The following is a 16,380-nucleotide window of genomic DNA, read 5'->3' on the forward strand; positions in this document are numbered from 1 at the left end:
TTGCAGCCCACTATCTGCCTCTGAACTTCAGTTTCAATCAGAGCCTTTCTGATAGTGGAAGTAGACTTCTACCCACTAGTACCACCCCAAGCCCTAACAAGTTTTACTGGTGATGAAAGAGGTTTGTTTCCACTACCTCTAAAACTTCTGACCTTCACAGATCTTACTGAAGTGAAGGCAAATAGTTCTGATTCACTTCAACCTTAGGTCATCATGTGGATCTGTATTAATGCTGAAGATCATACCTCTTAAATAGCTTTGTACATTTGCTAAATGTATCATGAAAGTGTTGTGGCAAAGGTTGGTAAGTTGTACTACAATCAGATGTAACAAAGGAATGGTTAATTGTATATAAATGATATATAAGCAGCATGGTGTAGTGGTTTCAGCATTGGACTACAGCTCTGGAGACCAGCATTTGAGTCCCTGCTCAGCCATGAAAACTGGGTGACTGTGGACAAGCCACACAGCCCCAAAAAATCCCATGATAGGGTCACCTTTGTGAATAAATACTTTGTGAATAAAATTAATGACCATGTTAGCAGAATACATGAATGTAAAATGGCACATACAGACAGATGGAAAGAATAGAGAGATAATTTAAAAAAAAACAAATACTCAATATAAGAAAGCAAATCAGACACCTAACAACAGTTTGAGCCAATTGGGATGAGGATGCATTTTGCTGTGTTCAACACTTACATACATACAGAGAGAGAGAGAGAGAGAGAGAGAGAGAGAGATTAACAATCAAATAGAATCCTCTGAGTTAAAACAGACTACTAAATTTTTTAAAAAAGTCAACAACTTCCTAACCTTTACCACAATACTTTCATGATCTCCTACTAACAGCTAACTCTTAGCAAATGAATAAAACTATGTAGGAGATAAGTTAGTACTGTATAATACTTGAATGACTTTATATTATTGCTCCCCATAAGCATTGCAACTGGAGAGTACTGGTGAGATTCTTGCCTCAAAATGCATTTTAGAGCTGAGAATGAACAAAATCCAGCTCCCCTTCCTCCTTGATATCATACCACCTTCGTGTTTTCTTTGTATAGTCCCCTGGAGACATACTTGCTTTGTTCTCTCATGTTTTTTTCACACCGGAATCTCCAGATTGGTCTGAATACACTTTGGATTATACCATTCATTTCCAGAACCACCTTAGTCTAATTCAATCATATCAAATGACCCAGTTCAGTTTGGGATTCCTCTGCATTAATTACACAGGTATATCTAAATGCATATGTGAGAGAAAGAGGGAAGGAGGGAGGGAGGGAGAGAGAAATGGAATATCCAGCAGAAGAATCCATAGATGCAGAGTTAAAGAAATACATACGTAGAAAATTGTTTTTTCAATAGCCAAGAAATTGTTGGTTTATTTGCAGTATAACAGTAATTACTATTCTATCCTATTAGTGAAGGTGGCTTTTTGTAGAGTAAGAGTTCACTGCTCTTGTAAAGGCTTTTAGAAAAGATAGCTTCAAATTAATTTAATGTTAAATCGGTTTTTCTGTGATAAAATGTACATGCGCAATAGTGAGTCTGAATTTCAGAAACTTTCTTTTAATAACACCAGTCTCTGACATTTTCTCTATTGTTCAAACAAAGAGAGTAAAAGAGACCTGGACCTAGTGGTCTTAGTTCAACAGGTTTCACTAATTCATGAGTAAACAGCAGTGGTAATCAGTATCTATGGGAGATGGGTTTAGAAAGAGACATTCTGTTACACAAAAATAGAGAAAAGCCTGTTTTACTGGAAAGGTGCAGAGTACTGAAACAAGTTTGGAGAAGTTCATATTCTAACATGGAAAAACTAGTGGGTACAGTTGCTAAAGTATTGGGGGAAATAGAAGCTTCCACCTAAAATTCTTAATTTTGATTAAAATAAGGAAGAATTCAGTGTTCCATGAAAGATTTTGATTGTGTTTATCTCAGGAGAGTATAAAAGCTGCAGGCATAGACAAGAAATATTGTTGATTGTTTCATTTGGTACTGCCTTCTCATTTCCAGTTTGAGTATGGTAATCTTCTTCCATTCCACCTTTCATCTATTCCAGTAGGATTAATAGTTGTAGATTGCTTTTCCACTTAACAGTCTCTAATTGACTGGTGTATCTTGGACCATAATACAAAAGAGACTATAAGACAAGGGTTTTAAATGTTTAAAAGGAATGTTTTGCAAAATATTTTTCTTCACTAAATTGTTTTCACCATGTGATGGAACATTTCTTTTCTTTTGTAGCCATAGAGATTATCACCAGAGAAAAAGGATGGGCGAGAAGCAGGATGCTCCCGTCCGTATCACACAATTGTGTGAAGATTAACACATGACATCCTGCAATGCTGTGCTCATCCCCTCCTTCTCCAGCCATGAAGTGGAATGGTCCTGTCACTTTTCATTAATGGGAAACTACCATTAATGAAAAGTTACAGGACAATTCCACTTCATTGACAGGAGAAGGATGGGATGAGCACGATGTCAGAAGATGTAGTGTGATAATCTTTGTGTGATAAGGATGGGAGCATCCCACTTCTCTCCCGTCTTTTTTCTCCATGTGATAATCTCCCATGTATGTCTGTGAGACCATAGGATTTGTTAGCCAGGAGATCATTAATCTCAAGTACTTCTGTGGAATTACTGGGTATTTGTTGCTTAAACAAACAAACATTACCTCATCTTCTGTCTTTGTATTTGGAACAAACGATCATGTTTATCAAAGTTAGGAGTGCACCAGTTGGAAGTGCACCATAACTTCTGCCACAATATAGGTACAGTCAGCCCTTGGTATCCACCCTTTTTTTATCCATGGATTCAAGCATCCACAGCTTGAAAATATTTAATAAATATATAAATTTCAAAGGCAAACCTTGATTTTGCCATTTTATATAAGGGATACTATTTCACTATGCCCTTGCATTTAATGGGACTTGAGCATCCATGGATTTTGGTATCCATGGGGGGTCCTGGAACCAAACCCCAGTGGATACCAAATATATATAGTGGATATATTTTCATAAAACGAGAAGAATAAGTTCTTATGGTACCCCCCATTTAGCAAAAGCCCTCTTTTAAAAAAAGCAATATACCATCTTATAACTAGATTTGGATATGGCCAGATTTGACCATATTGTTCTTTGGACAGGAAATCTCAACCTGTGTTTACCATTCAGTACTTATGCTGTCTGTATGCTCTTACATGGATTTTTTAAATGTAGTTTGTGTTGGTCTCTTGTAAATGAACCTCAGAGCATATCATATAAATAAACTATTATATAACACCAAACACAAGGGCAGCAGGACCATGATTCACACTGGGTTTAATTCAGTTATGCTTACCAAGACCCAGTGGAATTCGAGTAAGAGTTGTATGACTAACAAGTTTATCGCACCGAAATTAAAACATTCCCCAGTGCGTTCTAATGTGCATGCACGGGGCCGCGCATGGAACATGACAGGAACTCAATGGGGCCCAGAACCCCATTTTACCACACAGCGGAACTCCACCTTTGCTGCCGGGCGTTCCCATCACGTTCTCATTGCGTTCCAGAGGGCGCCATTTCTGGGAACGCTTTGAAACAGTTTCCAGAAATGGCGCCCTCTGGAACTCAATGGGAACGCCCGGCGGCAAAGGCAGCCTTTCGCTGTGCGGTAAAATGGGGTTCTGGGCCCCATCGCATTCCCATCACGTTCCGTGCGCAGCACTGCACGTTTTAACCTCGGTGCGATAAACTTCTAAGTCTTGATCAAGCACATCATCAAAAGGCATCAGAGCTTGGAATTAGAATGTGTTGTAATTCTATGTATCCCATATGTCTTATAGGAGCATTTATCCCTGGAGTGCCTGTCCAACCAGTGATTCTACGTTATCCAAACAAATTGGTAAGCTGGAGTGTGTTTTGATTCCTAAAAAACTGTGTTTTTAAAATGGATGTTAAGTTATCGTAGAATATATTATTTCTTTATTTCTCCCTTTCTTTACTAAAGCAAACAGTATAAAATCAGGTAGTAATTGACATAGAGGTGGAGCCAACAGGCAGGAAGGAGTGGCCTGAGGTCACTCTGGCTGCAAGTGGGCTGGGACTGTGGCGACTGAATGGCCCAAGTCATTCTGCCAGGAGCTGGATTATCTTGGTCCCTTTTTGCTTCATTCCAAAGGACTGGAGCGTGACATCAGCATGACATCAGGCCACTTTGGGGGCATGTATCATGTAAATGCCAGGCCCCAAATGTGGCCAGAAGCCACTTCATTTGCCCCCCCTGTTCTGGGCCTAAGGCAACCATTGCCCTCTTTCTGTTTCTCAGTTGTATGTACTAGATGCAAAGGAAATTTAGTGTGCATTGGTTCCACTCCTCCTCAAAATGGAGACAATAAAGCATATTCCCTCAAGCAGTTAAACTATTCCTGTACTCACTGGAAAAACTGAACTTGTTTACCTTTTTCTTCTAATGGCTGTAATGCATGATATGAAATTTACCTTCTGATTTGAGAGCAACAGTCTTGCACAGACCAAGCAGAAATAAACATGGCTCAGAGTTTTGGACCTTTGGATTTTCTTTTCTCGTGCACACACTTTGAACCAGCCAAAGAAGAATAGTAGATTCCATCATGATTAGGAATGTATCTGCAGAATGCAAGCTTTAATTTACTAGTGACTTATTATGGGAAGATTTTTTTCAGTTCAGTCTATGAGTAAATGTATACAAGATTGTATGGTATATCTTGTAACACAGATGCTACGTCACTGTCACTAGAGGGCACTGAGAATTCTTTAGTAAGCTGGAAGAACTGATGGCTATATACTATGATATACACAGTGCTTATAAATCTTTTGGCTTTTTTTTTGTTAAACTGAGGGATATGGGATTTGAATGTAAAAACAAACATTGTTATGTTAACTGAGATGAAATAAGCAAGATTTGTAATGCTATATAAATGGAGTAAAATCAGGAAGTTATAAAAAAGAATTTTGGTTGAACATAAGGGGGGAAGAACGTGTATATTTGCTTTGATAATGTAAATAAATGCTAAAAAAAATTATTCCTTGTGACCAATATATTGAAAAAATGGAATATAATAGAGACCTTTCTAGTTTCTCTATTCATATGCGGTGCACGCCACACATGGACACCACATATACGCATACACGCACAGATAGTCTGTAGATTGGCACTATTTGAACCTGTTAGCCTGCGGACTATAATGGAATATTTCTTTGTGCCTAGGATACGATCACATGGCGTGCAAGGTCCAGGACGTAAGGTGGCTATGTTATACTTCATTTTTTAATTGTTGTGTGTTAGTTGGACATCCTTATCCACAGATTTTTTTTACACGGATCAAGGCATCCACAGTTGAAAATATTTCTAAAAGTATAAAGTTCAAGTATAAACCTTGATTTTCCATTTTACATTAAGGGACACCATTTTGCAATGCCATTGTATTTAATTGGACTTGAGCATCCACGAATTTTGTTATTCACGGGAGTTCCTGGAACAAACCCAGCAGATAACAAGGATCAATGATTAGGTTTCCCTATTACTACTGCACTTAAGATGTGCTCAGAAAGATTTGTCAAGTTTCAAGTGAGTTGTGTGTGTGAAATAACGAGAAAATATTTATAGATCTGATTCCATGCTAGCCTATTATTTAAATTAGCAAGGACTGGATTCTTATTCATGCGTACAATAGCTTTTTAAAATGCATTCGATGATAGTTGCAGAACTGATAACCTGTGAACATGAAAGAAAAAAATGTTGTTGTTTTTCGGTTTCCCTCTAGGTTGAAAATCCTGTGCTTACTTTATGTCAGTTCATAATTTTGGAAATAGAGTTAGTATAAAATTGCCAGTCTTCATTCCTCTGCATATGACCTAGGACAAAATGATTCAAAAACCAATTTAAACTGCACTGCACCATTTTTGCTTTAACTGGATCTACAATGAGAGGAGTCTACTAAAATAGTATATATTCCATAGTGCGTGGAAAGAGGGTAATAGCCGATCCCACTCTTCAATACAATAGCAATTACTACCATTTTCTGATCATTTGATTTTTCTTTAATATACTTCGAAACTGAGTAGAAACGGTAGAGGCTTGTTGAGAGAGAATTAATACCATTTGTTGATCATTATGCCACAGACCATACAGGCTGGTACCCTGAGAGCTACTTCTACATCTGTAGTGCTCTAAAGAGGAAAAGAGTATTTTGTGGTTAAGCTTTATTTGTGGAAAGATGAGCACTTTCTGCAACAGAAACACAGCACAGAAGAAGGACATACTGATTAGCATAAAACAACCATTAGGCACTAAAAAAAAACCCTAACATTTTGTAAGATATTTTGTGAGATTAAAATACCTAAAAACCTAATGCTTGTTACATTACCACAACTCCGAATGGTGGGCTTTAAAAACTGTAATGTTTTTACTTTTGCCTCTAATTCCATCCCTGTTACGTAACCCTCTAAAAGCCACATGATAGTGCATGGCTGTACATGATTGTGGGGTTGTTTTGAAACTTCATACTTTTTTCTGATCACAGTTCTTGCCTGTGTAAATACCTTCCGAAGAAAGGAAGATCCATCTTTGATGCAAATAATGTGAGACGTGTAATGGCACAAGTAAGTGGTCTTTTCATTTTCTGATAGCATGGGGCCCATCTGCTTATTTTGATATAGTGCTGGCTTTCAATATTTGCTTATATTCTCCTTTATATGAAGTACTGTATAAAACTAATGTGATTAAACTTATAAAGAAAAAATTGCCATTCAACAGTGAGATTTGTGAGGTAGTGGAATAGATGGAGTAGTCTAGACCTTGTTTGTATGCTTATAATACAATATATTAAAATTGTAATTTCTTCACTAAAGGGCTTTAGGAGTTCCTGTCCAACTATACGTGAAGGCCAGCTAGCTTTGGCTGAAGGACAACTCCGTCTCCCTTCAAACACTTGCTCTTAAGAATTTGCAAACTTGTAAGAATCTTGTGAGTAGATCTATTGATATGTAAAAGTATACAGTTGAATAATTAAAGTTCCAAACTCATAGGAGATTATCATATGGGGGAAAATTGGGGAGGGAAAAGAGCATATTCTCAAAAACTCACACAATCACGCTGAAGATTTTCAGTGACGTCGCACTTATCCAGACAATTAAACCCATGAAGATCCAGGAGCTCCAGAACAAACACTCCCAAAAGTTTGCAATTTGCTGGGAGTATGCCTTTTACCCCTGGTTTTGTTCCCCATCTGATAATCTACATATCAGATTTAAACAATAAAGCATTTAGCTATGAGGAATAATTACCCATCATCCTGTAAAGGAATGTCAATCTTTTTAGGTTTCCTAAAATGAAGATCTGGTGTACAGTGGTGCCTCGGGTTACGAAATTAATTCGTTCCGGCTAATTTCGTAACCTGAAAAACTTCGTAACCAAATTGCCATAGGCGTATGTGGAAAAAAGCGCGGCTCTGCCGCGGCTCCATTTAAAACAGCGCGGATTTTTCGAACCGAAAAAATTCGTAACCCGAAACAATAAATCCATGGGATTTATTCGTATACCGAAAAATTGTAACCTGGTAATTTCGTATCCCGAGGTACCACTGTACTACAAAAGAGACCAGAAAAAAATTGTTGGAAAAACTCATATTTTCAAAACTGTCAATATTGTAGAAGTTCATTTAATTATAAAGGCATACAGTATTACCATTTCTTCTGCTTAATATCTGCGGTTCAGTAGCTGGTCTTACCACCAAGAAAAACGTAATTTCTCATCTAGATTAAATACTTTATTTTCTGTCTTTTGGCTAAACCATCATTGCTTTTCACACATTAGATGGACTGTGTTTTGTAAAAATGAAAGCATAAACTGCTTAAATCGTATATCACTTAAAAATGGTATCTATTTCTTTACTGAAAGTGAAAGATATGCTTTATTGGAGCTGGGATCTTTTTTTTTCTTATATTTTTTTCTAGTTTTGACTATTGAATTGAAGTTCATTTCATAAAAGGAGGTTTTATCAGAGTGCACACCTGGTGGATTCTGAAATTTGAGCCAAAGAAAGTAAAAAATAACCTTTCCATTTCTCTAATAATCAGAAGATAACCAGATAAACTGCAGAGTTCTTTGAGGATGAAGTTTAAATGAGTAACCACTGGAGGAAAAATGTAGAATTTGAGTACAGTCGGCCCTGTTATACACGGATTTTTTATACATGGATTTAAGCATACACAGTTGAAAGTGTTCCAAAAAAGGATAAATTTACCTGATTTCCATTTTTTTTAAGGGAACAACAATTTGCTATGTCATTATATGTAATGGGAACTTGAGCAACATGGATTTTTTGTTACACACGGGGATCTTGGAACCAAACCGCAGTGTATAACAAGGTCCACTTATGTAAGGGAAACAATGATATCTTGCTCTCCTGCTAACTTTCCAGACTGAAACAGATTATTCATTGATCCAATTTTTATTAAAACAAAGGCGGTTTACAGACGCCAATAGTAAAGTAACAATATGTACTAGGTTGGAAGGGGCGGTGCTTCCGCACCCCCCTAACCCTAGTACGTATTGAAATATACAAGATGGCGCGCCTGTTCATACGGGCGCCGCCATCTTACGTACTGGACGCACAGCGTCCAGACATGTCGCGCCGCTTGTGACTTAGCGAGCGCGCCCCTGGCGCATCGCTACGTCGCAAACGCGACGCTAAAAGAAGCTCCATTTTGAGCTTCTTTTTTCGGCTGCAGGAGTCGGCCGTCTGAAGGCTCCGGCTCCCCGTGGACCTACGGGCGGCGGCGGCAACCGCCGCAAAGCGGCGGTCTGTACCCCGCCAAAGAATAGTTTGGGTTTTTTTTTCAAAATGAATTAATCACAAAAAATAATACATACCTTGGTATTGCTCTCTCTCTCCTCTCTCTCTCTTTTTTTTTTTTTTTTTTAGTTAAAGCCAAGAAAGCTTGAAAAGGAACTTCAGGCATATTCAGAAAGTGCAAGAAAGAACGAAAGGCCAAAGGTCAATCTTAATGAGTTTGCTGAATACTTTGGAAGTCCCAGTTTCATATACATTAAAAAATATGTTTGCACTTTTGATGAGGTAAGAAGTTCAGTAATTCTAGATTGTCAAATAAAACTGGTTTTAGTATTTGAATTAAATGAATCAGTGGTAGTCATAGAATCTAGAGTTGGAAGAGACTGCAAGGGCCATCCAGTCCACCTCTGCCGTGCAGAAACCAGATCAATGCACCCCGCAGAGGGCCATCCAGCCTCCATTTGAAGACCTCCAGAGAGACTCCACTACACTCCTAGGAAGTGTGTTCCACTGTCGAACAGCCTACTGTCAGGAAGTTCATCCTAATGTGAGGTAGAACTCTTTTCCTGCAGCTTGCATCCATTGCTCCGGTTCTAGTCCTGGAGCAGCAGAAAACAAGCTTGATTTCATAGATCATTGGCTGCCAGCCCACAGCAATTACTAGGAAAGAAAAAAAACGTTTGTAGCCAATGAGCACAAAATTGGCACCATGTGTATTGGCCTACCTGGGTGTGGGCCATGTGGGCACCGAGTTTGAACCCACTTTTGAAAAAAGCATGATCAAGCCACTTTTTCCTGGCCATTGCTCCATCCCAGAGTGAGAAAAACTGCCCTGAATCATACTCTCAAATCATAGTAAGAGTCTATTGGGCTGTTTCAACTGTAATGTAGAAAGTATCTGTTTATATTATGAAAAGTAGCACCACAAAAACATGAGTGCTAAATTAAAGATAGTGTGTACATACCTTTTTGCCTGTTGTGTGCATGTCTGGTCTTGATTATGCATTTATATGGGCTCCTGATCACTATCTTTTGCCACAGAGAAATGTGGCAAAAGGCTCTCTTGTGGGAAAATTTTTGTGGAATGTAAATCAATGTGTTCATTCAGCAAAGAATGGCACCTCCCCCAAGAAATCTGCTCTACAATATTGGATGACCTTCCAAAAGCATTTTTAGAGACATGTGGCAGTTTGCAGTAAGAACAAGAATATAAAATTCTGTTCAACTATTATGAAGTGTCTTCTATGATATTGTCACTTTTTTTACAAGTCAAACTATCTCTTTTACTATTGTCTCTTCACATATATAAAACACAGGTTGGAGAGTGTGACACCAGAAGTTATATAGTAAAATGGCTTGTAACAGCTCTTTGAAAGGTGCTTTTACCTGGACTACCAAAAGTCTCAGAAAAGCATTTGATACAATTGATGCATTAAACATCCTAAAACCACACCACTGCAATAAATAAGGGAACTTTCATGATACCTTAAGAATCAAAATTATTTAATTGTCCTATTAATTGAAAAGCAGTAGATAATGTATCTTAATGGTAGTTTTTTGGAAGTTTGGCTTTGCACATATTTCTACGAAACTTCATGTGAGCTTTTTGTTATGAACTGAAATGTTCCTTTTCCTTTCAGTTATTTTTTGTGAAACTGGTAATGTAGTTTTGATTTGTTTCTCTTTGTAGAAGGAAGATGGTCTGATTGACTACGAGATAATGTAAAAGCATGTCAGTAGTGTAGGCCATCTAAAACCCTGCAAACAAACAGATGGCTTTAAGGCAAGTAGCTGCTTTAATTTAAAAGATTTTATTAAAACATTTTTAAAAACTAAAACCTTATTTTTGCAAAAGCTAATATTGTACCAACCAAACAACTTCATTTATACCTGGCAATGAATCTGAAGTCATTGAGATTATCACATTGGAGCACAGTGTCCTTCTCTCATCCTTAAAACTCTGCTAATTGCACAATTGGGGGCCAAAGATTATCACACACTCGTGTGCTTCCCATCCTTCTCCCATGTGTAAATGTAATGGAGTGTAATCCTGTTGGTATTAATGTGAACTCCATTAATTGTCCATTACACTTATACTGATGCATGCAAAAAAGAGAAACAATTTGTTGTAACTTCGTCTTTTTAAGGGGGGTAAATCATCAGGATTATAATGAGATTGCTGTCCTTGGCTGTATCCACATGGAGAAATAATCCAGTTTGACACCATTTCCCAGTGCTGTGAATTCTGGGAACTGTAGTTTGCTTGTAAACTTGAGTGATCAAGTGGTAACTAGTATTTAAGTGGATTGTCACCAGTGCAGCACCACAAAGACAAAGACAACCTTGCAGAACCATTCTGTTCTGTGAATTTTGTTCTTGTCAGCAGCAGATATGTACAGAGTAATTTTTAAAGTGGTTTTATTTATTTATTTAGAATATTTATACCCTGCTCTTGAGCTACAAAGATTCTCAGAGCGTTTAGAGCTTGTTAATTTTAATTTGAATTAACTGTTTGATGGGCTTTGATATCTATATGGAGAATATTCTTTGTCTCACTTTATCTCTTTGAGTACAACTTATAGTAAAAAGATGGCCAATCAAAAATTTACCTGTTGTTGTTGTTGTTGTTGTTGTTGTTATTTCTTACCTGCCTCTGCCTATGGGTGAGGTGGGGAACAATAACAGATTAATATACAACCCAGTTTAAAAACACACAATATCAATTTAAAAAGAACAAATAACATAATAGTATTAAACAATCCATATTTAATATTTATAATTTACAATTTAAAAATACTCTGCTAGCCTGCTGGTTAATTTGATAATCTGCAATCAAGTTATAGAGTTATTTACAAATGTTAAAAAAATTAAATCATTTTTTATTAAACATAAACATAATCACAAACACATTTTAAAGATATATCTAAAATGCAAACAATAAGAAGAGTAATGCCCAGGCATGGATCCCGTTTTGAAAGCCATGAGCCTGGAAATGCTGGGTTTAAAGGAAGGGAAAAAGCGAGGTTGGTGCCCTGTTTTTTTTTTGCAAGCAATAGCTGGAAATGCTGATGCAAAATGTGTGTTTGTGTATGCACCCAGACGTTTTTCCCCATTTCCATGCTGATACTGTGACCCTTGAGAGCACAGAGAGGAGATGTAGGAGAGGAGTGGTACTTTGTTTCCCCTCGTTAGGTGTAACATGTCCCAGTGTTACATGCCCTCAACTTATCCACGGGTCATATCAAATACATGATTTTTTGGCCTCAAAAACTGCCCTCGGCTATTACATGAGGTCGACTTTTAAATGAGAATATACAGTAATAAATAATACAAACAAATAAACATAACTGAACTATTAAACAAAAATAAACATACAGCCCCCCCTTTTTGATGGAACGGTGGCCTTTGTATCCACTGGGTTGGTTCCAGACCTCCCCACTGAATACCCAAATTTTCAAATGTATATATATTTCAAATATTTCAAACTGTGGATGCTTGAATCTGTGGATAAAAAAAATTCTGTGATAGGAAGGAATGACTGTATGCCAATATTATTATATCATTTCTTATCTATAATAATATATTTAAGCCTCTACAAACAGTGGTACTCAAAAATAATAAATAATAATAATAATAAAATAATTACATTTTCTCACCTCCCAGTGAATCGAGGCAGGACTTACAACCTAGTATAAAATACAGATACAAAACACAACATAAAATACATAAGCACTTAACAATTAAACAAAGTATCAAGAACACAGTGGGATAAAGATATTCCAATCCGATCAAAGAGGTGGATCCAGTGTTTTATACAAGATCAATGGCATGCTCACCGGAAGAGATCCTTCTTAACTTCCCTCTGTAAGGTCTCCAAGGGAGTAGTAGACGGATCTTTCCAGTTGACTGTTCCACAATCTAGCAGCACTGTGGTTGAAAGCTACTTTGGGAAGTTAAGCTAGTCGAGGTTCTAATTCCAGCAAATTCTCCCCGATGTTCTGAAAATGCGGGGGAGAGGCGTTCCTGTAAGTAACTTGGGCCCAAGCCATATAGGGCTTTTTTTACCTTTGGGACCCCCCCCCCTTTACATCTCAAACAGACATCACACCCACTCACTTGATGTCGTATAATGAATAAAATATTTTGTGTATTTAGTGTGATTATTTTCATTGTATATTCATGTAAATTCATATTTTAACATTTTATAAGGAATACATTTTAAATTAGAACAGTTTTATTACATAAACTGTTTCAATGCAATGCGTGTAAATTTTATATGTAAAAAAGTTTGGGAAGAAGGGGCGGATCAGGGCTTCCAAGTCTTGCACCCCACCTCCTCTCCTGCCCCCCCAGGTTATAAACAGTGCGCCTCCAGAATGGCACCCACATCAGTTTGCCAGCAACAACCAGGTGACTTCCAGCGTCTTGGGGGAGTGTGCATCAAAAGGCATGATTGCAAGATACCGGAAGCCGGCTTACCAGGCCATTGTTTTTGGCCCATTATCAATTTGCCATAGAGCAGTTGAATATTCGTCGTTAGCCAGTCCTCTTGTGTTGGTATATCAGTGTCCTTCCATCTTGGGCATACTGAATTTATGATCACTGCTGTATCATGTATTGCAATGTCTTTTCATATTTCTCTTCTCAACTTCAAATTAACCTTCAAAGCAAAAAAAAAACCCAAAACCCCTCTGATTTCATCTGTATCTTACATTAAAAGTCCTCCGAAGTGAATGATTTGAATCCCAATATTCTTTGCTCATCACAGGCACCCACATGTGAAAAAGGCCCTATCTTCACTTGCATTTCCAACATTTGTTTAATTATTCTACAACATTTTTATATAACTATTTGTGTTAAATAACCAGCGATACTCATTAGATAAAAATTCTCTCTAAATCATAACTCAAAGTAAATTTCCAATTGTTCCCATTGTTCCATTTGAATTGAGAAGCAATCTTTTGAGTTCATTTTACCATACACCTCACCTGTTCCTCAACTGTTCCCCTCGTTCAAATCTCAACAGTTGTTTATACATTTTAGTGATCAATGTCCATTAACTGTACACAGTTAATTTTCAAACTCAGGTCTAGACATTTCAAAACGGTTGATTTATCCATTTTAATCTTTCACTTAACTGCCTGCAAGCAAACTAGTTTAACACATGATCCTCCGAGTCCAGTTTCTTCCTTAATTCAAGTACTTTGATTGTCTCTAACAACCAACATCTTTTATAATCAACTATTATTCTTTCATATAATTTTTTCTTTAGAAGGCTTTTATAGGAGCGCCACCAAAGAGGTACCCTTGTGTGGAACCTTGTTTTTTTATTCTCAGTCCTCAATAACGATCACTCACATAATGATTTTTGAAGTTTGAATCTACTTTGACTTTTCATAAGCATAAACCAAGCAACCTGAATTCATATCTGAAAAACTGTTTTAAATTCTATAGGATAAAAAAAAATGGCATACATCTGTACAGCTGTTACTGTGAAGTAAAGGGTTGACTTGTTAGGAACAAAAATTCCCACTGGGCTAGTTCAGAAAAGTTATGTGCTGTTGGACAGCTGAATCATATATTGCTTGAAGTCACCCAAACCTCGACACTACGCCATAGCTAGTAGAAACCTAGTTTAAATTATAGCTTTGCTGGAACATCAAATTCCATGTTGGACTGCTTCTTCTTCTTTTTACAGATGTATCAATCAAATGTGCACTATAACAGAAGAGGAAATAAACTGCATTTAAAAACTGCAAGGGTTTTTCAGACCTTATGTATGGCGGCCTTTTCATAGCGTGATGTTGATGGAAGGGGGGAAATTACATATGGTGAGTGCATAGAATAATTTTTAAGTCCATAACAATGGAGAACATTTATATAATAGGGATGATGTGTATCTGCATAAAGGCTTTGGATTCCAGTGGCTGATTACTGTTCTAAGAGGCCAAGCCTGGATTCACCCATTGTATCTTTATTATCCCATAGCTGTAATAAAATCATACCAGAAAAAGAAGACAGTGATAGTTATTGAAAAAATCAGTCATTATGTGCTTACAATATAAACTTCCTCTTTTATCTATTTCTAGATAATTTCACAGGTTGCTGAAATTATCCAACTTTGCTGAGGAGACCATATATCTGATCACATGAAGACTGAAAGCTCTTGGAAACTCCTGCTCCCAATGGTTTTGTACAATTTCAGCCCAGGAACTGCTGAATAGAAGAACCGTACTACAGAAGAAACTGGATTAATTAACAATTCCCTCATCCTCTTCTGGTGAGAGGTAGTATTCGTCTTGGCGCTTCATCAGTCACACAATTATATATGACCTGAAGGATGTGAGAGAAAGGTGTCTGTTTGAGTGAGTATGTGTAGATGATTTTACTGGATTAGGAGCATCTTCAGCTTCCTATTGGGAAGGTCTTGTTTTTCCTCAGTATCTGGCAAAGTAAAGAATGTAAATGAACTTTAATTTCGTACTTAAAAGAAGATGCTTGCATATTGTATTCCATTGTTTAGTTTCATGTACAAAGTGTCCTACAAAGTGTGAATGGTAAAGAATACGTAGCTCCTATGTGTCAAGTGCACTGGCGGATTAGTGTTGCCCTATTTAGGGACTGTTTGGGGGGTCAGGCTTTTGTTTTCCTTTCACATGGATGGATTGGCGTGACACTAGCTGTTGTCACCCATCCCGGGCAAGGCAAGTCACCTTGGCCCCTTGTTTTCATTTCATTAAATAGTTAAAGGAAAAAAGTAGCAAAAATATTTAACTAAGGAATCGTTTTATTATTTTTCCTTGCAAGGTAACTTTTTGGTCTCTCAGTCTGAGGTAACCAAAAGGAATGAGGGGAACGTTCTCAGGGTTTGTGGGTATTCTGTGCTAATGCTATTAAATTTGACAATGCAGAGTCCACATTAGAAAATCAAATTTCCAAAGTTTATATAAATATATGAATCAGGTATATCCATATTGCATTGGCCTGCTTTGGTGATACCTTGGCAAAGGCAAAGAAGTATATAGGCAGGAGAACACTGACATGTTAATGGGAAGTCGACCACTCTTCTCCATCCCCCCACCACCACAAAAGCTGCTGAATTCAACAGTATATTCTACAGAGGCAAAAGGTTTAGAAATTCACAATAAAAAGAGACGTAAATTCTCGGATGAGAATGCCTGGATTAACTGTGATTTCTGTGCTGAGGGTATGGTTACAGAATATACACACGCCTGTGGCATTTCCTTTTTTGTTTGATGCTGTTCCATTGATTTTCTAGACAAGGGTAAGTAAAGGTATATTTTCAAAACAGCTTCAAGGACATGAAACAAAAAATGCATAAGAGACCAAAACAGGCATAAATAAACTTTGCTAACATCAGAAATCCAAAATATATCCCTTAAAAGTACCACAGAAGTTTAAAATCTTGCTCTATGAATTTCATAAGGATATCATCCTGCTTTGCTGGTTACCTGCCTGTAATTGCTCTTCAGTGAGAGATACTCACTACTTTGATATACATTAAAGAGGATTAGTTCCTCATGTACTAACTGACAAAGTAC

The 16,380-nt window shown here is 37.3% G+C and overlaps 1 protein-coding gene across 1 annotated transcript in view; it reads left to right on the top strand.

Annotated features, from left to right (window-relative positions):
• LPCAT1 (lysophosphatidylcholine acyltransferase 1) overlaps window positions 1-16,380 on the top strand; it is a 69,162-nt gene that overhangs the window by 40,162 nt on the left and 12,620 nt on the right. Inside the window, exons 6-8 of the mRNA XM_042464388.1 lie at window positions 3,830-3,888; window positions 8,951-9,103; window positions 10,509-10,540. Coding sequence (XP_042320322.1) covers window positions 3,830-3,888; window positions 8,951-9,103; window positions 10,509-10,540 — 244 coding nt within the window. The remainder of the gene's footprint in view (window positions 1-3,829; window positions 3,889-8,950; window positions 9,104-10,508; window positions 10,541-16,380) is intronic.

Source organism: Sceloporus undulatus, chromosome 4 (genome assembly GCF_019175285.1).
Source record: "Sceloporus undulatus isolate JIND9_A2432 ecotype Alabama chromosome 4, SceUnd_v1.1, whole genome shotgun sequence".
NCBI lineage: Eukaryota > Metazoa > Chordata > Lepidosauria > Squamata > Phrynosomatidae > Sceloporus > Sceloporus undulatus.